This window comes from Acromyrmex echinatior, chromosome 7 (assembly GCF_024713525.1).
Source record: "Acromyrmex echinatior isolate Ae372 chromosome 7, ASM2471352v2, whole genome shotgun sequence".
Taxonomy (NCBI): domain Eukaryota; kingdom Metazoa; phylum Arthropoda; class Insecta; order Hymenoptera; family Formicidae; genus Acromyrmex; species Acromyrmex echinatior.
The window spans coordinates 1,674,991-1,698,006 of record NC_141858.1 but is presented as its reverse complement, the minus strand read 5'-3'; the positions used below and the strand labels follow the sequence as shown (position 1 = coordinate 1,698,006).

Sequence of the window (23,016 nt, the reverse complement as noted above, 5' to 3'; positions counted from 1 at the left end):
GTTTTGATTCATAAAAGCCTTGACCGAGTTGACCGAACTCGAAATAACAATCGATTCATTCTCTCTTATGAAGATATTCTTTCTATCCAAAGATTACAGTAACATTATTATACATTACAAACTCCGCATTATTTCCTTGTGTTTATATTGTACTCAATATGTGTATTTCTTAAAATTTTATATCAACAATTACACAAATGCATTTTAAGCTTATAATAAAATTTATATTCGATTAATTAAAAATCTGGACTGCGAATCCCTCTTTTCTCGTAAGAACTTCTTTTGCCCCGTTTTTTCGGTGAGCTATGTCCAAGAAAAAAATCACAATTTTAACTGTTATTAACGTGTTTTTCAATACATATCTGTTCAATATGAATCCTTTCTTTAAATTTGACTACTGTTTTAATTTTGACGTTGTCAACCGGCAGAAATTTTTATAGTAAATATAAAATATAGGGGAGCACTCTTTTTGATGTCCTTGACATATGTGGTCAAGATCATGATTCCGGTGATTTTCAAAAGATTTTAGGTCGCGATCGTCCTTTGTAAAAAATTATTAACAAAAAAATTTCAAAAATAATATATTATTTCTATATACGGTCTGTTCAAAAAGTATCGCGAATTTTGAATTTCCGCGGGTTACGTATATTCGATTTTCGATTTTTTTTGTGGCGTTATGTTGGTACTCATGTCTCTCACTTATGCTGACAAGTTCGGCCATTTTGAATGTTCAGTTAATTTTTGACAGCTGCTTTGCTTGCACGTATTTTGGCTCGTCTTCGATTTTTGCCTATTCCAAAAAATGGATCAAAGAATCTGTATCAAATTTTGTGTGAAAAACAAAATTAAGTGCGCGGACGCATTCCGAATGTTGACTGTGGCATATGATGAAACTACCTTGGACCGAAGCAACGTTTATCGGTGGTACAAAATGTTCTCAGAGGGCCGAGAAGATGTGAACGACGAAGAGCGTGCCGGATGCCCGAGCATGTCAACAACAGACGAAAACATTGATGAAGTGAAGAAAATAGTATTGGCCAATCGTCGAATCACCGTTAGAGAAGTTGTTGAGGACCTAAATATCGATTGGCTCATGCCATTCGATTTTTACCAATGATTTGGGCATGTGACGGGTCGCCGCGAAATTCGTACCAAAATTGCTCAATTTCAACCAAAAACAGCATCGCATTAACATTGCTTGTGCGCAAATTTTTGGCCAAAAACAACACACTAATGATGCCGCAGCCACCGTATTCCCCAGATCTGGCCCCCTGTGACTTTTTCTTATTCCCGAAACTGAAGAGGCCCATGAAAGGACGACGCTACGCTACGATTGAGGAGATAAAGACGGCATCGAAGGAGGAGCTGAACAAGATCACAAAAAATGATTTTTTGAAGTGCTTCGAGGATTGGAAAAAACGTTGGCACAAGTGTATAATATCTGATGGGAATTACTTTGAAGGGGACAAAATAGATATTCATGAATAAATAAATAATTTTTGAAAAAACACAAAATTCGCGATAGTTTTTGAACAGACCTCGTATATATTAATAACATAGTTTTACAAGACTTAGAACAAGAAATTATTACTGCTAATATATTATCTCGTCTTTTTATTTCCGTTATGTGAATGACATTGTGTTAGCGGTGCATAAAGACAAGATTGAGAAAGTTCTGGAATTGTTAAACTTATATCATGAAAGGCTTAGACTTTGGTGATGAAAACGACATAAATTTTTTAGACGTAAAATTGACAAGAAGGAAGAATCATCTTCGATATTTACAAAAAACCTACTAATTCTGGGAGATACTTAAATTATTTTTCGAATCCGTTAGTACATAAAAGGGGCGTAATCATCGAGCAATTAGATAGAATTTTGCTTTTATCCTATCCAAAATTTCATGAAAAAAAAACATCTCTGATTTAATTCACATTCTTTTAATGAATGGTTATCCTCTTAAATTCATATTTTCAACAAAAAATAGAATAAAAATCTTGGAAAGTAAAACTAATTTAGATCAAAATCGTGAAGCCAATAATAACGAATGTGATTCTAATTCTAATTCAAAGAAAAAGTTTTTCACGATATCATATTTAAGCAAAGTATCTGAAAAATTTAAAAAACTTTCACATATACATGGCTTTAATATAGCTTACAAATCATGAATAAAATGAATACATTTATAAAAACTGGAAAAGATCCTTTGCTTAAGGATAATCATCGTGGAGTTTACAAAATAAATTGTTTAAATTGTGAATCTTCTTATGTTGGCCAAATAAAAAGGAAATTAAAAACTCGTATAAAAGAACATAAGGCTGACATAAGAAAATCCACTTCCGAGATGTCAGTAGTTTCACATCACCAGTTGAATGAGATCCATGAATTGGATTGGGATAACATAAGAATTTTAGATACAGAACAATCATTAATGAAAAGAAGAATTTCTGAAATGATATACATTAAAGGCCAAATAAGATCAATAAGCAAAGTGACACTGAAGGTTTGCCTGATGTTTATCTGCCTCTTCTTAAGAAAGATCTCTCTTACACTTAATAAATAATTCTAGAACTTTCTTTTGACTCATATATATAAATAGTGGTAAAGTATATGACATGACAAATAATAACACACAATGTCACGATTAATTTCCATCTGTGCAAAGGATGTATTTGAGATTCATCATTATATTTTTTTGTTGTAAAACAGGTAACAGATTCTATTCTTACACATCGATTAGAAGATGTTAATGATAGGTTAATTTGTTAAATTAGAATCTGGAAATTCTCGTTCTACACTTTTCGTGATATGACAATTGGCGGTGTAACATTAATGTACGAAGCACCTTCACATATGAAAGAACACGTTTATATACAATTATATCATACGACGGTTGAATTTAATATCAGCTATATGTAGCTCTGCGTTTTAAGAATATTGTGAATTTACTGAGGATGGCTAGATTGTGACCGAAACGTCTAAGTTTTAATTAATGTAATGATAATTAAATATCACAAACTATTAGGTGTTGGAATTAATTCGTAGCGTTTTTTAATGAAAGAATGTTATTTATTTCACATGAGCATTAAAAAATACATTAATGAAAGTACTTCCCATCACTTGTAAAACGCTACGAATTAATTCCAACACCTAATATAATTTGTGCGGTATTTTTTTATGCTCTTCTTTTCATACGTTTTATATTATTTCTGTTATACAATATTAAATACTATTCTACATAGGTTTCGACTTTCCACGTGAAGAGATTCTCACCTTCCTTCCCCCCCCCCACCCCCCCGCTTAAGGAGCACACGACTTCCATAATTGTATTGTTGCATGTGAATTTCAACGTTGTCCTGTTTAGAATCATCTAACTTTTGATACATTAATTAGCAACTTTGATTGTTAATAACTTTTTTTTAACAAAGGATGTGTGTGCGCGCGCGCGCGCGCGCGTGTGTGTGTGTGTGTTTTGTGTTTGTGATCGCGGGCTAAAACTTTTGAAAATTACTCGGGGTCATCTAGACCACATATGTCAAGATCAAGGTCATCGGAAAGTGCTCTCCTATATTACATATTTACCATTTTTTTCAAATTTTCGTATTATGCCACATAAAAGTATCAGTTTTTAATTTAAAAATACATTTTGTTCTAATATATACAAACTGGAAGGAGCTACGAGCCAAGTTGAATGTTTTGTTATAACATATATTTCAATACGTAAACTATAATATAAAGACGAACGTTTCAACCTCTGTCAAGTCATTATCCATGTTCAAATTTCAATCAGTACGGTGCATTAATATACAGAGTAAGTCTAATAAAAAGTCCACCACGTTTTTCTCGAAAATGGTTAGATAAAGGAAAAACTATCATAATCTAATATCTTATCATAATTGTATGATAAGTAGGAAAACATACTTTGATAACCTTGAATAACCTTAAATGTCCTTAGATTTCTTACTACAAATAAAACAATTTTTTTGGGAAGGAGTCTTTTATTCGTTCCATTGATGGTGTTCAATGAACTAAATAATTTTGTATTCAGAATATCTATTCGAAAATTCAACTATTGTCGGAATATAAATCAATATAAGTCAGACAAAATGTTTGAAACAAATTTTTTTATTATTGCAATAAATGTTCAAAATGTTCGCCATGTTGATCTAGACATGCCTGTAGTTTTCTTGAAAAGTTTACTTGCGACTGACCATTTAACTATTCTTCTCCATGATTAACACACTCCTCAAGAATGGTATCTATTGGATTTTATTTTTTCCATCATAAGAAATAGAATAAAATCACTTTCCTACACAGAAAATTTAGAAAGAAATTCAGAGCAAAATAATCAGAATGTATTAGAATCTACCATAGAAGAAAGGTTTTTTGTAGTTCCATATTTAAATAACATCTCAGAAAAATTTAAAACTGTAGCCAAAAAATTTAACATGAAGATTGCGCATAAACCAATGAATACGCTTAATATTAGGGATACAAATAAGTTCGTGCGGTTTTGAAAGAGATGGCGTAACTACTGTTTCATTCCACCGTTCCGTATTTCTAAGTATGCGTTGGATAGCTGTCATTAGTAGGTATTAAGTTCAGTATGTGTCATTTGTTCGAATTGTAAACAACAATATTTTTACTTCGTCAAATATGTCGAACTTTGTACCAAATAAAGTGTTTTTGCGGGGAGTTTTACTGCATTACTTCAATATGAAGAAAAGTGCTGCCGAAAGTCATCGTATTTTAGTGGAAGTTTATGGTGACCATGCTCTGAGCGAACGTGTCAGAAGTGGTTTGCACGGTTAAGAGTGGTGACTTTGACTTGGAAGACCAAGAGCGTGCCGGATGTCCAAGAAAGTTTGAAGCAGAATTAGAGGCATTACTCGATGAAGATCCATGTCAAACGCAAGAAGAGCTTGCATTATCATTGGAAGTGACTCTGATTACATTGTAACCGGTTTTTCACAATAAAGCCCCAAATTTCGAGAAAAAACCGCACGAACTTATTTGTACCCCTAATAATTTTATTAAAACAAAGAAAAACCGTTCGAAAAAAGAAGATCATGCCGATCATGCCGAAGAAAATCAATTGCTTAGCCTGCGAAGCCTCATATGTCGAGCAAACAAAAAGAAAATTGAATACGCGGATAAAAAAGCATAAGACATACATAAAATAACCAATGCTTTATCGGTCGTGTCTCAATACTGGCTAGATAATGAACATCATCTGGAATAACGTTAATATTTTCGACTCAGAACCTTCTTACTATAGAAGAATGATTTCCGAGATTTACATATTTATTAAAAAACAGAAATTAAGATTAAATAAATAAAATGACGGACCACTTTCCTATATTTACCGATTATTTAAGAATACTCCCTTCTCAACTAAAATAATTTTAATCTCCATTAAGTTCCCTTCCTCGTTCCATGATAGGTATATATATTTGGACACACTGAAAGTCATCCACAGATAAAACATTATTTTTACAAACAAAAATAATTCTGTCTCGTGTAATCGTTTATCTCACATAGAGAAGGACAATCTCAATATTAATAAAAAATAATTTAAGGATCGTTATAACAAACATAGATACGTTCATAAAATATAGATACATAAAAAAGAAAAGGTTTTGCTATTTTCAAATTTGGATTCTTTACTCTTATTAGAATCTGGAAATCAGATGTTTCTCACAAAATTTCAATATAAAAATTTCTCATTAAGACGAATGGGAAATCATAGTCTCGTTATCTCAAACAATGTCTTAAGATGCTAATATGATTCTCTGATTGGTTCATGCACTAACTTAAGAATCTTGAGAATAATAAAAAAAATATCTAATCAATATTTTATTCATAATTTTTTATTCGATATTTTTATATTGAGCAGCAAAAAATATCGAATATTTGATATTATCGAATAATGATAAATATCCCTAATATGGAGCTGCCTCGAGTAATAAAGTCTGTGGCTGTCATTCACTCGAATCGCTTCAATTACTGCATTGTATTATAATTTCATATAATGCTCGCCCTCTTGTCACAACCTTGTCGCCGTTTCGTTTTGTGCGTAATTGTGAATTAATTAGATTGCCAACTTATAGGATAAGTAGCAGTTTCGAATCGACTCTCTCTCTCTCTCTCTCTCTCTCTCTCTCTCTCTCTCTCTCTCTTTCTCTCTCCTTCTCCCTCTCCCTCTCTCCCTCTCCCTCCCCCTCCTCTCTCTGCTTCGACAGAACCACTTAGGTCATCGGATAATTCCATATAAAGCAATGAAAATCATTTATACAAGGATTCATAAAGAGGTCTCGACATACTGTATTATTTGTTCGATTGGCGAATTTATAACGATTCCTGTAATGATTATATGTCGCGTTATTAGCGTTCTTTTGTGTTACGCCTACGCAATGATTGCTGATACCAGCGAGCTCATATTATATCAGAAATATCGAAACGAATCATCGTTTGTTGTCGTGTATGAAATAATATAAATATTTCGACATAGGTAATCCTTCGTCTAGCATTAAATATATCTATCTTCTATCATTAATTGATGTATGATTCTAACATTTTCTCTCTCTCGTCTTCCGATTTATTCCCGCTTCGAATAACCTACCATTTCTGCTCATTTCGAGGCTGAACAGTTGGCTATCGTCCATCGCAATTGAGAAGTGTTGAGAATAATTACTGAAATAATTAATAGAAATACTGTTGATTGTATGCCGTTAGTCCCACTATATGTATATCACGTGTTCTTGTTTAATATTATATCTGTTACCTGACAGATGGCGTGAGCACCCTTCTCGTACTAACCTAACCTTTTGTTTTATTATTGTTCGCACGCGCCAGAAACCAAGCTCTGTATTTTTCATCTTATTCAGCAATAAAAATCCCAATAGGTTATGGGCCCAGGAGTGTGAACGGCTATAATAATAAAAAAAGGAGAGTGATAGTGTGTGCAAGGAAGACAGAGGTCCAAGTAACATCGCTTGAATCTGCAAGGATGGAAATAAACTTGAAGTCTGTTACGCAACTGAACTCAAGCAGTTACGTTCGTTGGCGTTTTAAAATTCAGGCTCATCTCGAAGCAAACGATGTGTTTGATGTGGCTGATGGATCGAGAGAGCAACCAACGGATGCCACACTGGCTGATTGGAAAAAGAAGGACGCCTTGGCGAGGTCTTTGTTAAGTAAATCTCTCGATGATGCACATTTTAATTTGGTGGTCGCCTGTAAATCATCCGCTGATATGTGGAAGACTCTCGTGGGACATTATGACGAGGTTTCAAACACGACGAAGCTAGCTGCATTGGAAGCATACAACGACTATCACTGGAAAGACGATATGACTGTGACGTCGTATATTTCAGGGCTTATGTTCATTGAAAATAAGCTCAAGGCGCAAAAATTAAACATCGAAAAGGAAATGATTATTACAAAAATTGTTCGTGGTCTATCGCAAAAGTTTGATAACTTCAAGCAAGTATGTCCTACGAAGGACATTACGGTGGAACAATTACAAGCAAAATTGTTAGATGTCGAACGTGACGTTAACGTGACGTCATCCGGAAATCATGGTGTAGCGTTATCTGGTCAGAAAGATCAGAAAGATCGAGAAGTTTTCAAAGGTAAGAAGAAAGCAGGCTGGAAAAAGGACCGAAAGAAGCTACAATGTCACAACTGCAAAGGTTTTGGACATTTTGCTCGTGGCTGCCCATCCGAGAAGAAAGACACGAACTCAGAAGGACGTTCGTCTAGCAATCGTGTGGCAATGCCAGCAAAACAACAATTAAGAGATATTGATGAGTGGATCGGTGATTCAGGTGCGTACAGCCATATTACTCGTAATAGTGATTGGTTTGTAGAATCAAAGGCATTGGATCCTCCGGAAGAAGTGAAAATAGGGGATGGCAGGATTCTAATGGCGGCTATTGGCAAAATAAATGTAACAGTCCATAACGGTAAAGAGTGGGTGCCGAGATGTCTCAAGGATGTAAGGTTAGTTCCTGATTTTGGACCATTCAATCTTTTTTCTATTGTAGCCACGACTGATCTTGGTTATGAAGCACTTTTTAGTAAGTCAGAGGTTGTTGTAAAGAATTCAAAAGGCGAGGTGATTGTCCGTGGTATTAAAAAAAGGACACTCGACGTATCGAATGCTGATCAAAGTCGAGAAACCAGCTAAGGTTTGCACGGCTCAAAAGGAGATCTCCGCATCATGGGAAACTTGGCACCGTCGACTTGGACATGTAGGAAAAAACAAGGTCAAAGCTCTATTAGAATCTAAAGGATATTGTGCAACTGGAAAAGAAGATTTCTTCTGCGAAGCCTGTATTTTTGGAAAAATGACCAAAGGACCATACAAGGAAATCGTTAATAAAGATTTCAAGCCAGGTGCAAAAATTCACTGCGACCTTAGTGGGAAGGTTTCAATTGAATCGGCAGGTGGTTGCAAATATTTTGCTGTTTTTGTTGACGAGAGCTCAGGATACAAGAAAATTGTCATGCTGAAAAAGAAGGAACTTGTCGAAGAATTCAAGAAAATGATTCAGGAAGTCAAGGAAGAGACGGGTCATCCAATTGAGATTTTGCGGACTGATCAAGGCACTGAATTCATTGGTATCATCATTTCAAGATCTTCTGAAGGAACATAAAATCAAGCATGAGATGAGTGTTGAGTATACACCACAGTCGAACGGTATGGCCGAAGGTGCCATTCGATCTCTTACAGAAAAGGCTCGATCTCTACTTGCAGATGCAAACTTGCCAAAGTTTATGTGGGCAGAGTGTGTCTCGACTGCTTGTTATCTGTCCAATCTCGTCGCCACTCGTGATCTAAAGAAGACATCGTATGAACTCTGGCAAGGAGCCGTCCATTGAACATCTGCGTGCATTCGGTTATGATGTTTTTGTGCACATCCCAAAACCGAAGCGAAATAAGTTCGACAAGAAAGCTCGAAAAGGTCAGCTGATAGGTTACGGACCGAGTACGAAGCTGTATCGAGTTTACTTTCAGGATCTTCAAGATGTTCGCATTGCACGTGATGTAAAATTCAATGAAGGAAAGCAAAATTCTTTCTATGTAGAAGACGAGATAAAATCATTATCCAATGACGAAACTTATGAAGTCAAAGAAAATGATTCTACTGAAATTGTAAATGAGATCGTTAAAGTATCTACTCATCCGAAGTCAACAAATGTACGCAAACCCAGTGGACCTTTAACCATGAAGCTCCGAAGTCGTAGCATCATCAGTGAGGATGTTCTTGACGAGAAGCAACAAGGAGGGCATGAAGTCCTGATGGCATTAAACATGGAAGAACCCAAGACAGCAAGAGAGGCTCTTGAGGGTAAGGACTCCACCGGATGGCAAATGGCTATGCAAGATGAACTCGATTCCTTCGCGAAAAATGATGTGGTTGAGACATGTGTCTTGCCATCAGGAAAGAATGTTATTGACACAGGCTGGGTATTGAAGATCAAACGATATCCAAATGGTGAAATCAACAAGCTAAAGGCTAGAATTGTTTGCCGTGGATACAGTCAAAAACGCGGGATTGATTTTACCGAGACATTCGCACCTGTAGTTCGTATGGATTCAATTAGAATTTTGTTAGCTATTGCAGCTCATGAGAAGCTGGTGATCAAGCAATGCGATGTCAAGTCGGCATTTCTCTACGGAGACATCGAGGAAGAAATTTATGTGCGACCTCCTGATGCAGTAGACATTGATGATGGAAAAGTTTGGAAATTAAAAAAATCGCTCTATGATCTGAAGCAGTCACCTCGGAATTGGAACAAGAAATTTAATAAGCTTGTCACAACTTTCGGTTCGATTCGTTCTATAGCTGATCCTTGCATATATTATGGAAATGGTCAGAAGGGGCGTTTGTTGTTGGCAATATATGTAGACGACATCCTCATTGCTGGACAACCAGAAAACATTGTGACTGAATTGTTAGATTTCATGAGGGCTGCGTTCGAGATAAAGATCGAAGAGCCAACCTGTTTCTTAGGTTTGGAACTAAATGTTGACCGAAGATCAGGACGTATTCGCGTAAATCAACAGGGATATATTCGTAATATGCTCGCCCGTTTTGGCATGGAAAATTGTAACAAAGCCCATACTCCGGGAGAAGTTCAAATTAGGAAACATCAACTAACGAATGATGAAACATTTGGAGTTCCATTCCCTTATCGATAGGCTATTGGATGTTTACTATATGCAGCGACGCATACGAGACCAGATATCTCATTTCAGGTTAATCATGCTGCTCGCGCTGTTGAAGCACCAACACCGTATAACGTGAAGGAAGTGAAAAGAATTTTCCGTTACTTAAAAGGCACAATGTCAGTAGGAATTCAGTTTGGTGAAGGTAAAAACGAAGTTGTTGGATATTGTGATTCAGACTATGCTAGATGTCCGGACACTGCTAAAAGTACTTATGGACATGTGTTCGTATTAAACGGTGGACCAATATCCTGGGAATCACGGAAGAGCACGATTGTCGCTGACTCCACAACTGTTGCTGAATTGCAGGCTGCTTATGAAGCATCGAAACAAGCCATATGGATTAAAGATCTCATGAAAGAACTCATGACGTCTTCTGAGAAACCAATAATAATCTATTGCGACAATGAAGCGGCTATTAAGCTGTCAAAATCCGAGGAAATAAAGAAGAAAACCAAGCACGTCAATGTTCGCTTTAATTTTCTACGACAGACTGTTGGAGACAACAACGTGGAAGTTAAATATACATATTGCGGGCACAGAGAACCCAGCGGACATGCTAACGAAGCCTCTACCCCATGCAAAGCTGCTCCATTGCTGTAACCTTCTTTTTATCGAGTGAGACTACGTCAAGAGGGGGTGTTGATTGTATGCCGTTAGTCCCACTATATGTATATCACGTGTTCTTGTTTAATATTATATCTGTTACCTGACAGATAGCGTGAGCACCCTTCTCGTAACCTAACCTTTTATTTTATTATTGCTCGCACGCGCCAGAAACCAAGCTCTGTATTTTTCATCTTATTCAGCAATAAAAATCCCAATAAATACAGAAGAGTCACGCTCACTGGTGCCTAGTGCTCAACTTGAGTTAAAGAAATTCCACGACAATTTGGCGCGTATTTTCCGATTTTCAGAGTATAAGGTAAGATGACTGGTTACAGAAACGCTAATAGTAAAAAACGCGACGAAATTGTGTCATCAGTCGCGACTACGGTCATAATCACGAAAACAAAATTATAAAATGTGTTCTGGAACTAAAAGTTGCTACTTTTTCGTGGTGTTAACGAAAGTGCGAAAAAAACTGCTACCGGTGCGTCATAAAAATTTTCAAAATTGTTTCTTTGTATCTTTGATATTATTTTTCTCAAAATTGACATCATAATAGAGAGAGTTTGCAATACCGTTTATCCAGATGACATTAAAATCAAGTTAATTTCTTTTTAATAACTAATGCAGAAAAGAATAATATGACTTTAGCGTTCATCGTATCTGGATTCATGTTATTGCAAAAACCCCATATTTGAAAAATAAATTCAGCATCTAATTAATCGCAGGCAATTAATATAAAAAGGAACATACAAAAATAATAAAAATAAAGACAAAAATTTATTTTTTTTTTAGGAAAAGTAAATATTAGGATTTAAAAAAAATTCCGTAAGTCAACAACAATTAAATAAAAAAGTAAAAAACGGGCAATTTGGAATCAGTTGTAAGAGAGTGTTGTGGTTGAATAATTAACAGACCTTAACGTCTAAAAAAATTATATTTCTTTTCACGCATATTTCGGTATGTTCTAACTATTTTCAGCGTAAAAAACAAATAAATTGTAATTTCATTGCATTAATTGCTACGTAGATTCCAGTGGTCAATTTCCAATTATACAAATAAATATTTTCCCATAACTAATTGGTACGCTTGATGATCTCATGGGATTAAAACGTCAGGAACAGCAGGTAGACAAATAAATTTCATATCCTAGAGAAAAATTACAATTCAGATAAAAAATTGATAAAATAATGTGTATACAATTTGAAAATGTTAAAATCACATTCAGTCACGATTCGTAACTACCCGTTTTTACTTTTTTATCTCTATTTTTGCTATACTGTTATTGCTTTATTGTTGCGCATGCGCTAAAAACCTGTCTCATCTAACAACACTGCCCTAGAGGGGGGGGGAGGCAAGGGCAGATCCAGAGAGTTATTCTGGGGGAAAAGGGGCGGTATGATGAAATGTAAATTATTTATTATTGATGTTATTTTTAATATTTTTTAATTATTATATTTTTATTACTTTATTGATTTATTATATTTACTATTATTATTACTACTAGTACTATTACTATTGAATTGGAGAAAAAATTTTGCGGAATTCTGTTAATTCAAAATTATGTATGGAATATATTTGTTGCAAAATTTTCAACTATCTAACGTAAAAGATTAAAGTTTTTCTTAAAAGTTCATTTTAAAAAATGTTCCTTTAGGGAATGCTTTTTCGACGACTGTTTGTTACTAAGTTATACGCAGGTTAAATAAAAGAGCATTCTGATTTTGATTGTTCATAACTCCGTTAAAAATCATTGTACCGTAATTAATAAAACAGATTCTTAAAGCTGAAAACGTCTATCAAGTGTAATTGCCAATTAAAAAAATAGAATATATGTATATTTCAGCTAAAAATGTGATATTATAATACTTTTTCTTTTTCCGTTGCGCAGTAGTTTTATAAGAATCATAAATCATATTTTTAGCTCAACTTTATATATATTTTATTATATATATATTTTATATCGAAAAAATTACCATATTATTTAATAGACCAACGTTTCAGTTTTAAGAATCTGTTTCTTATAATTGCAGTACGATGATTTTTAATAGAATTATGAGCAATCAAAATTAGAATGCTCCTTAATTCACGAATAACTCAAGAACAAAAAATCGTAGAAACATTTTTAAAAAACAATTTTGTAAGGAAAACTTCAAACTGTAACGATATAGAATCTATATCGTGAAAATTTTAGAGCTTGAAATCTTTCGATTGAATACTTCGAATGGTTACTATTGCATATTTTTGAATTTATGTGAGTTCTGTAATTTTTATATATAGAAAACTACCAGCTAAAAAAAGGAAAATTTTTCTTAAATTTAAATTTTGATCATTGTTAACGAAGATATTGTACATATATATAATTTTGAGCTAACAAAATACCGCAGAACTTTTCCTTCAATCCAATATCATGATCAAATATAAATTATACACGTCTGGTATTTAGCATATTATTAGACAGATATATTTTATACACTGCTTAAAAAAATTATGGCATAGAAAAATTGTAAACAAAAATTAGCCACTAACTATAATTTTGCGAAAAATTATCGTGGCATAATGTTTCTTAATTAAAGCATAAAATCTCTACTTTAAAATATTGTGGCCACCTTTTAAATTTAATACATCCCTATCACTGTAACTCTAAATATAAGGGTGTGTTCGTCGTAGTGAAAATTGCATAATGACGGAATACACGGTGTTGCAGCCGCGGTTTCGGGATCGTAAGGTTCTCAATAATATTAGACACTTCTTCTTATTTTTACATGAATACGCTACTTTATTATAAAACAGTGAGAGCATACAACTCGGATTAAACGTAGTAACAATGGCAGTAAAAAGAGGCGAACGGCTATAATGGCGGGAAATATATAATGGCGGGCACTCTCTCTGCTCGCGATCCGATCTCATCTTCTTCCGTTCACACGCGGCTACTTCCGGCATCTTCCTCAAAGTCACTCCTCGGCCGGTAACACGCGTCTCGCCCTCTATGTCAACGATACTGAGGGCGCGTTTCCAACATACGGATTTTGTAAAATTTTTTGGAGGAATGCGATGTTTTTTTTACAAAATTACAACACTTTAATGTCATTCCGGATTTGTACTAGATAATGGGTCATAGATTAAGAGATTTGTCAAGATAACTTGCCAATCTCAGAGACTTATAAGCTCTAGTAGGCAACACACGTTACTGAAATTTACACACAGAAACACAATGTCTACATATACACGGAAACACAATGTGCAAAATCTATCCAGCAACTTTGTCGTGATACATATCTGGTAATGCAGGTAATGTCGATAATATATATAAAAAATGCAAGGATAACTTTAAAGTGCAATAACTTTGTGAAAAATCGCAGCAATTCGTTTTTTTTTAATTAAAGGGGAAAGTTCGAATTTTACGCCTGCAAATGGCACTTCTCCAAAAAATTTTACAAAGTCCGTGTATTCCGTCAAACTTTGCAATTCTCAATATGACAAATATACTCTCATATTTTGAGAGTTAAATGGCAGGAGTGCATTAAAATTTGGCCATAGCATCTTAAAGTAGAGATTTGAAGCTTTAATTAAAAAAAAAACCATTATCTTACGACAATTTTTTGCAAAGTTATCGTTAGTCAAAGTAGACCAATTTTTGCCCACGATTGTTCTATGCCATAATTTTTTTTAGCAGTGTATATACATTAAAGAATATCATGATTAAAACTTTCTATATTTGAAATAACAATAATAAATAAATTTTTTTTCTCGCTGGCTCTCATTAGAGCCTTGAAATTTATTTATTATTATTATTTTATGCACATTAACATAATATGAAATGTTATTTAAAAACAAATTTTGTTATATAATAAATTCTAACTTTCTGTTTGGCCAACTCTGGAGGAGGGGGACCGTCCCTTCTGCCCTCCCCCCCTTTAGATCCGCCACTGAGGGGGATGAGTGGACCTCACTTTGCATGAAAAGTCATACTTCCCTAGTCCATCCCATATTTTCTCCCCCTCCCCCCCCCTACCTAGAATCATCCGATTTTCCATGCGGGGAAATAATTACGAACTATGATTGTTACCAAATAACTTTTTAATAAATAACGAGCGTCGGCTGAAACCTGTTGGAGGTCACATCGTGATCTTCATAACATATATCAAGATCGAGATCATCGAAGGAGTATCCCTTAAAGTGAACATTCACCAAAAATTCAAATGAGGATGGGCAATAAATATCATATAGAAGATTATAATCTTCAATAGTTCATATTGCATATTATGTCTCCATGCTTAAAATATTAAATATATTAAATTTAAACACAATGTATTAGGTTCCAACGAATAAAATTCAAACAATCAAATTATAAAAAGGTAAAGAAGACACGCTTGATATTCATGCTGCACAATTATATTTTTATAATAGAATAACAATTATGCAAACACACATATAACAGATGATTCGACCTTTTGATATCAGGTTTACTTCAGTGTGATAAAAATATGTTCAAGGATATCATTTTAAACTGCTATTACTATTAACATACACTCACAAGGAGAGGCGACGCTCTGCTTTTCACCGATTTTGATCAAATTTGCAGTAATGTTAGAGGAGCCTATCAAATAAAGCCGTTCTCGCTAATGAACCTTAGAAGTCGAATAATGAGCATTTAAAAATATATCAAAAAATCCGAAAGCAGTCTAGTGTCTCGGAAAGTATGCATTTTTTAGAAAAATATTTTAGACAAAAATGGTAGGGTTTAAGGGGGTATAACACCTTTTACGGCCAAAATCGATCTCATTTTCAAGATTTTTTTTTACATACAAAGAAGTGCGCAATTCAAAACCGGGTCTTTGGGTTTTTTTATTTACATATTAAAGACACTGAACATATTTTTTGTTTTTGAAAAATCATCATGGTTTATAAAATAAACGCCGTCAAAAGAGGCCGCTAGCGTCGCGTATGTCTTGCTGGTGTACACGATTGTGGTTGACTGGAGTGACCTAAAGCAAAAATACAAATTGGTTCTTAATCTGTGATAGTTTGGCTAAGGTAGTACCGGTGGATTTTAAAAAATATCAATTTTTGAGAAAATGGCGCGACTTTGAAAAAAAAAATCGAATTTTCGCCTAAAAATCTGACATAAAATCGATTGCTAAAAAAAATCTAGTGATTTAATTAAGTTAAGAACTTGCATAATTTCCAATACACTTTTTAGGCCATCGTTGAAATTGCAAACAGCAATATTTGCAGCAATATCAACGATCGCCTTGCTGCTGTGGACCCCTTTCGGCGCTATAGACCACAGCATAGAGTTGAAGCTCTCGTTGTTATTTTGAGTATACCCGCCAAGGCAGCGGGATAATAAATCGTCAGAACTTAATTCTTCGTAGATAGGCTTGACTGCTTTGAAAACTTCATCCTGAAATACTTGACAAACACAAGAGAAAGGCAGCGAGCTCGGTGAGCGGCCCGAGGCCCTCTCCCCGCGCTAGAGGTAACACACAAGCATAGCTGTTTTCGACGTAAAATAAATTCAAGATCGCTTAGGCGTTAATGGGATCATATTCTAGACATCTTAAAGTATCATTTAAGCCAATAAAAAATTTTTTTTATTTTTTGAAGCCGCAAAGGTGTTATACCCCCTTAAGGCTCTTGACTACTCAGCCAAGAACTCTTGACGATGGCGACACAGAATAAGATGGCGGTCTGGCGAAATGATAGCCACAGCACGAGCCCATATCCGTGTGCTCGCCTACGGCACGCTAAGAGTGAACGAGACAGCGAGCTCCTTCTCACACTAATCATTTGTTTCAAGCGACCGAAAATGCTTTCTCGGCAATCTCGGCCGCTCGGCGGCCCTAGGTATCAATAAGGGACGGGGGGCATTCTAAATAACATATAATTTAATATAAATTGTAGTAGTGTACTCCTCCCATTAATCCAGAATATTATAAATCATGTTAAAATGCAACAGATATTTCAGATTACGAGATATTTAATTGTTTACGATTTTTCATCATTATATAGTATACCTCTTCTTCATAAACTCGAGTAGTAAGAATAATTCAATAGAAATAAAATTTTACCGGAAAAAAATTATAACCAGCATTTCTCTTCACGAAAGTCTCGAAAGGCCAGAAAAAAATGCGTATATTCGAGACTCGAGATTTGTGAAGAAAATATGCGAAAAAAAATCAAATAGTTGCAAAAAGCACGTTTTTCGCTTATAAAACGAAAAATATTGATTGTATGGAAAAAAAATAAAAAATGTAGGTATTCGAAATATCTACAAAATAAGATATGGAATATTAAAATCTATCTATATAAGTTCAATAAAAAAAAATTAAAAAACATAGAAAAAGGCCTTTTTTCATTCGCTCTGTGTTCATTGAGATTTAAATGCAAAGCTTTGAAATTCTCGTAAAATGTAGCCTTCGTAATGACGAACAAATCTAGCCCTGAACAAGCCTGAAAATGTTCACTAATTTTTGCCAAAAGCCATTTGTTCACTAAAAGCCTGTCTGCGGAAACTAATTTCTTCATCTTTGAGCAGTCGCACAGCAATTTATAGGGACTTTACTTCTTCAAGAGTTGCACTATCACGTACGCTTAATAAAAGGATTTTTTGCAGTTAAACTATTATAAAATTTTAAAAAGTGGATATCTCTATTTTCATAAAAAATGAAAATAATTTCGTTAATATGCATCATATCAAATAGCCGTGTGAAGCATTCGAAATTTGACACTTTTTTATGAATTTAAAAAAAAAGATTACCTTCCGATTATTAGGAGCCGAGATAACAATTTTTTTTCAAAAAATCACTGTGGTTCTAAGTTTTAAGATTAAGAGTTCCATCTAGCACCAATTTGTCAAGGAAGAATTAAATTTGCTGTTAAAAAAATCTCGAATTGTAACTATGAAATTTTTAATTTAGAAAATTCTTTTTTCCTTGAATTTTTATTTTTTTTTGTTTATTATTAAAAAAATCACGTTTGAGTATGGAACGCATGTCTGATTAAGAAATTTAAATCACATGAGCTATGTTTCTTTATTTAATATGCTGTAAAAAGTGTCCAATTGGACAATTAAATGTACTGATAATTCAGACATGCGTTCGTTTTGACATACTCAAATGTGATTTTTTGATAATAAACCGAAAAAATAAAAATTCAAGAAACAAAAAACTAAAAATTTCATGATTACAGAAATTATTTTATGAAACATTTGGTTAAGTTATTTGTTTATATCTCGTCGAGTTACTCCAGATAAAAAAAAATCAGATTTCCATGTCAATTATTGCTAAGAAAATATAAATTTAGCAAATTTTTACACACGAAATCAAATATGCGCGAATCGCCGAGCGAACCAATCTTCTCCACTCGACTGCGCGTCGGCTTCCCTCTAGGGTTATTTTGTTTAAAACTTTTTTTTTAAACAAATGTTTAAAACATGTTTTAAACATCAGATTAAATTAAACATGCTTTTTTTTAAACAATTTAAAAAAAATGTTTAAAACGTTATTCTTTTTAAATGTGTTTTTAATACTATTTAGTAGAGGAGAAGGTGATACTCCAGTTACATTTTACACGGTAACTTGGTTTACTTGGTTATTAATGAATATTTAAATTTAAAACTTGATTACATTCATTAAAATGTTGTTGAATCGATTCTGAACTCAAAATTACTTATTAAATATTTATTACTTAGGATTTATTAATAAAAATATGACAACATTGCATAATGACGAATCGAAGAGAAACATGGATGATAATGTGACCTTCCATAAAAATAATCTTAAAAAGTTAGTTTTGTTTTTAGAAAACAGTTTGGTTATAAAATTAACAAAAAAATAAAGCAAAATATACGCATGTATACAAATGTATATACATGCACATATATACATATAACTTTATGTATACTGGGTATTTGGAAAATGATAAATCTTTCGCAGAGGGGCAGAATGAATTAAACTGAGGAGAAAATTTCCTGTATCATTTAGCTATCTTCGCAATAATTAACAAGATATTAATTGATAAAATTTACCGAAAATAGTTTTTTAATAATTTTTTACTCGAATACTTTACAAAAAAATTGCAAGAGACAATTGTTAATTTTTTTTTCATAAAGCTCTAAGAATTTTTTAAGAATTTTTTAATATCGTATTTTCTTATATTGAGAAAATGTACAGGGTGGGCCATCTATTGGTACGTTTTTGAATTTCGTCGTATGGCAACACCGAACGAGCTACAGACCCGAAATTTTGACAGTTTATTAGTCATACCGTCCGCGGCACGAAACAACATGTTTTCTCTTGAAGAGCGTTTTGAAATTTTAAAAACTTATTTTCAAAGTCAGTGCTGTGTCGCCGAAACTGTAGGAATTTTGAAAAGAAATATGGGTCGTGATAGAGCACCCACCGAAGGAGCTATACGCAAATTGGTGAGGAAAGTTCGTGAGAAAGGGATGTTAGTGGATGACATTATATTACGACTGTTTTGAGTGAAATTGGCGCCGAGGTAGTCCAAAATGTCATTAATAATTGGGGTGACCGAATGGCATACTGTAAGGCCAGTAGAGGGAGCCACATGAACGAAATCGTTTTTCATTCTTGACGCGGATACTTTTAGCTTCACAACAAAAAAAAAATTAATAAAAAATATCAATGTATGCTCATTTGATCGCATTTTTAAAAACGTACCAATAGATGGCCCACCCTGTAGTACTAAAAAGTTGATAAAAAATTCTGAAAAAATTCGTAGAATTCTATAAGAAGAAAATAAACAATTTTTTTCTTTTTCAGTTTTTCTGTAAAGTTGATAGCATTTGAGTAAAATTGTTGAAGGCCAATTTTCGTCAATTTTTAGCAATTAATATCTTGTTAACTATTAGGAAAATTACAAAATACTAGAGTACTTTTCTTCTTAGTTTACTCCATTCTGCCTCTATGTGAAAGATTTATCATTATTTTCCAAACACCCAGTATATAAACAGCTTGGCAGTCTATAAAAATCTATAGTAACGTAAATTAATATTAGAACTACAATTAGTTCAAGGAATAATTATTTTGAAATAAAAATCTCAAAAGAAGCCGTGAGTAATCAATCCGCATAAAGGACCACATTAGCAAAATGCCATGCTATTGTTTAAATTTGCATAACTTAAAATATATATAGTCAAATAAAATGTTAAATAGCAAACAACACATTCAAATATACATATATTTATGTATAATACGCTCAAATTTAAGAGAAATAAGGAAGTAGATATAATTAAATGTTAAAATGTACCTCAGAAACATTTCAAAATACAATAAAATACTTGAAAGTGAAAATGCGTTTTAATAAAATATAATAAATATATAATATTTAAAAAATGGTTTTTTTTTGTTTTAAACGCGATTTTTTCTGAAGCTGTTTAAAATATATATAAAACATTAAAAACAAATTTTAAACAAAAAAAACTGAATGTTTTATTTTTTTTGTTGAAACACGTTTTTTTATCAACCCTGCTTCCCTCATTCCGTCCGACGCACTGCCTCGCTTGCGTTTTTCAACTTTCTAATAATTTTAAATAAACTTTTTCGGTAGCAAAATATCAAGAATTTTTCAACAGCAAAAATTTAATTTCAATCGTTCATTCATTTTCGGTTGCTTGAAACAAACTACTAGTGGGAGAAGGGGCTTGCTGTCTCATTCACTCTCAGCGCGCAGCAGGCGAGCACACGGACATGGGTTCGTGTTTGTTTGTATGTTACAACGCCGCATCACGATAAATGATCGAACTTATAGGCGTGGAAAAGTGACGTTTTGACGGCGAAATTTATGTTACGTGCCATTTCGTTATTATTTGCCTAATTGTGAAAATGTGACTTGTCTTGTACTTAGGAAAGTCGTAATTATCGATGAAAATTAAAGTTATCTTGGAATTTTGTATCTAAAAGCTATATTTTACTTGTTTCAACACGAACCGTGTATTTCTGCTCGAATATAGGCTTTACGTGCCTTTTATGGCCATTTACTGACTGTTAAGGGAGGAAAGGACAGTTTTTATCGATTTTTATAAGTGTTTTAAAGTGATCTCGTTATTTCGTTTCATCCAAATTGTCTTTATTTAAAAATGATACGCAGCATAAATTATCATGTCATTTCTCGCTTATGACGTCACGATTCCATGGCCGCTGTGACTAGTCAGGAGCCTTAATTAGATGTATTTATTGGCTTTATTGGTTTGACCTTGGGAGGCATCGTCAACTTTGATTTAACCTTGGCGATGCCATTCAACGTCAAATCAATAAAACCAGTAAACACACCTTATTAAACCCTACCATTTTTTGTCTAAAACATCTCTTTCAAAAATGCATACTTTCCGAGATATTAAATTGTTTTCAGATTTTTATATTTTTAAATATTTATTACAAGGCTTCTAAGGCTCATTAACGGGAACGGCCTTACAGGTGTTCATTTGATAGGCTCTTCTGCAAGTTTGATCAAAATCGGTAAAGAGGAGAGTGTAGCCTTTCCTGGTAAGTTCTTCACAAAGGATTATGGATTAATTCAATTTGACATTTGTAAATGTGCGAAGCGTAAAAATCTCATTATAATTTCAATCTTAAGAAGAATTTGAAATGTAAAATAGTTGCGTTAAGTTTTATTATATTGAAGTGGAATTGATGTGAAAAGCTCGAAACATCTGTTGTATGTATGTTTGCATAATTATTATTCCATTATAAACACAAATATTGTACAGCATGAACATCAGCGTGGCTTCTTTGTCTTTTTATAATTTGATTGTGTGAATATTAAACTAATTCTTTTTTCATTTAATGTTTTTTAAATAAAAATAAAAACTTAGTAATTCGTGGAGAATCTTACCTATTAACAGAAGCTTCTGAAAGATAGTTGTCCTGTAGCAAAGTCTCACCAATTGCCGTATCAAAATTCTGTAACATGAAATGTCCGTCCACTTGATCTTCTACGGATGGCATGGTTATTGCCATCTTGGCTAGCGTTCTTGTGACACCACCTCCAGGTATGATCAAAGGATGCTTCCTTTGATGTCGTGGTAAACTAGATTTGGGCTGAAGTGTCTTTGAACGATCTCTAGGCGGCAGAGGAATTGGGTTCTCATCGATGTTACTCTGATTCTGATTATTCTCTATTTCCATAGAGTGATGTCTTTCAAGAATGCGTGATTGAGGCAGAGATAAAATTGCATGAGGCGAGGGAGGTGCTCGGACTTTGGGCAAAGTCATCGCGCCGCTATGGTGCATCTCGAAATGGAAGGCATGCTCACTAGATATGTCTTCTGATTGCGATAACACTGGGTAGCCCAGAGTGGCATGTTTGTTCCCACGAATTCTAGGCCTTACTATAGATAATCCGGAACGTAACATGCGTAACGGATTCGTATCTCCAGCACTTTCCAATGTTGGCGTCTCCACCAAACTGTTGTACACTTCCTTAGCTTCTTCCGACAGGGTGGCCTGAATATGTGTGGGAAGGGATACAAGGATAGAAGAAACAGAAATTAAACAAAAATAAGAAAACAGAAATTATAAATATGGAATTATAAATTTCGCTCTTTTTTTTTACTTTTGCATTTGTATTCTTTCTATGTTTTTCTATTTCCTTCTCCTTTTTCATTGTACATATAAATGTGCATGTTGATACGCATATATACACGCATGTTATTTTTGATATTGTACCAGAATTATCTTAAATAACTACTAACAAACAACAGAAATATCTGACTAAATACTAATTGTCGTATTCCGTGTACTGAAAAATTTTATGTGTCTTTTCATATTAATAAATATAATTTATTTCAGAATTCCCAAAACTTTTACATTACTAACTACACGTTTTAAATTTAATTTTGTATAAAAAAAATTATTTTTCGAAAAAAAGAAACATGTTTGCTAATTAAAGATGAATTATTATATTATTTTCAAATTTTAAAAACATTAAAATATAATAAAATTGTCTGAAAATAAAAAATAAAATAAATATATAAACACGCACGCACGCACGCACGCACGCACGCACATACACAGAGTGTGAGTTTGATAAAAAGTCCGCCACGTTTTTCTCGAAAAAGGTTAGATATAGGAGGAAGATATCTATTATCAAAATTATAGAATAAGTGGGGGGGGGGGACATACTTTGATGACTTTGAGTAACCT

General features: G+C 33.7%; 1 protein-coding gene across 2 annotated transcripts in view; it reads right to left on the bottom strand.

Annotated features, from left to right (window-relative positions):
* Positions 1–23,016, bottom strand: part of Ack-like (activated Cdc42 kinase-like) — a 343,307-nt gene that overhangs the window by 11,236 nt on the left and 309,055 nt on the right. The window contains exon 9 of one of the 2 annotated variants that reach the window (XM_087407584.1): positions 21,707–21,774. In XM_087407584.1, coding sequence (XP_087263710.1) covers positions 21,707–21,774 — 68 coding nt within the window. Of the gene's footprint in view, positions 1–21,706; positions 22,318–23,016 lie in introns of both variants that reach the window. The other variant, XM_087407583.1, reaches the window with a different exon arrangement.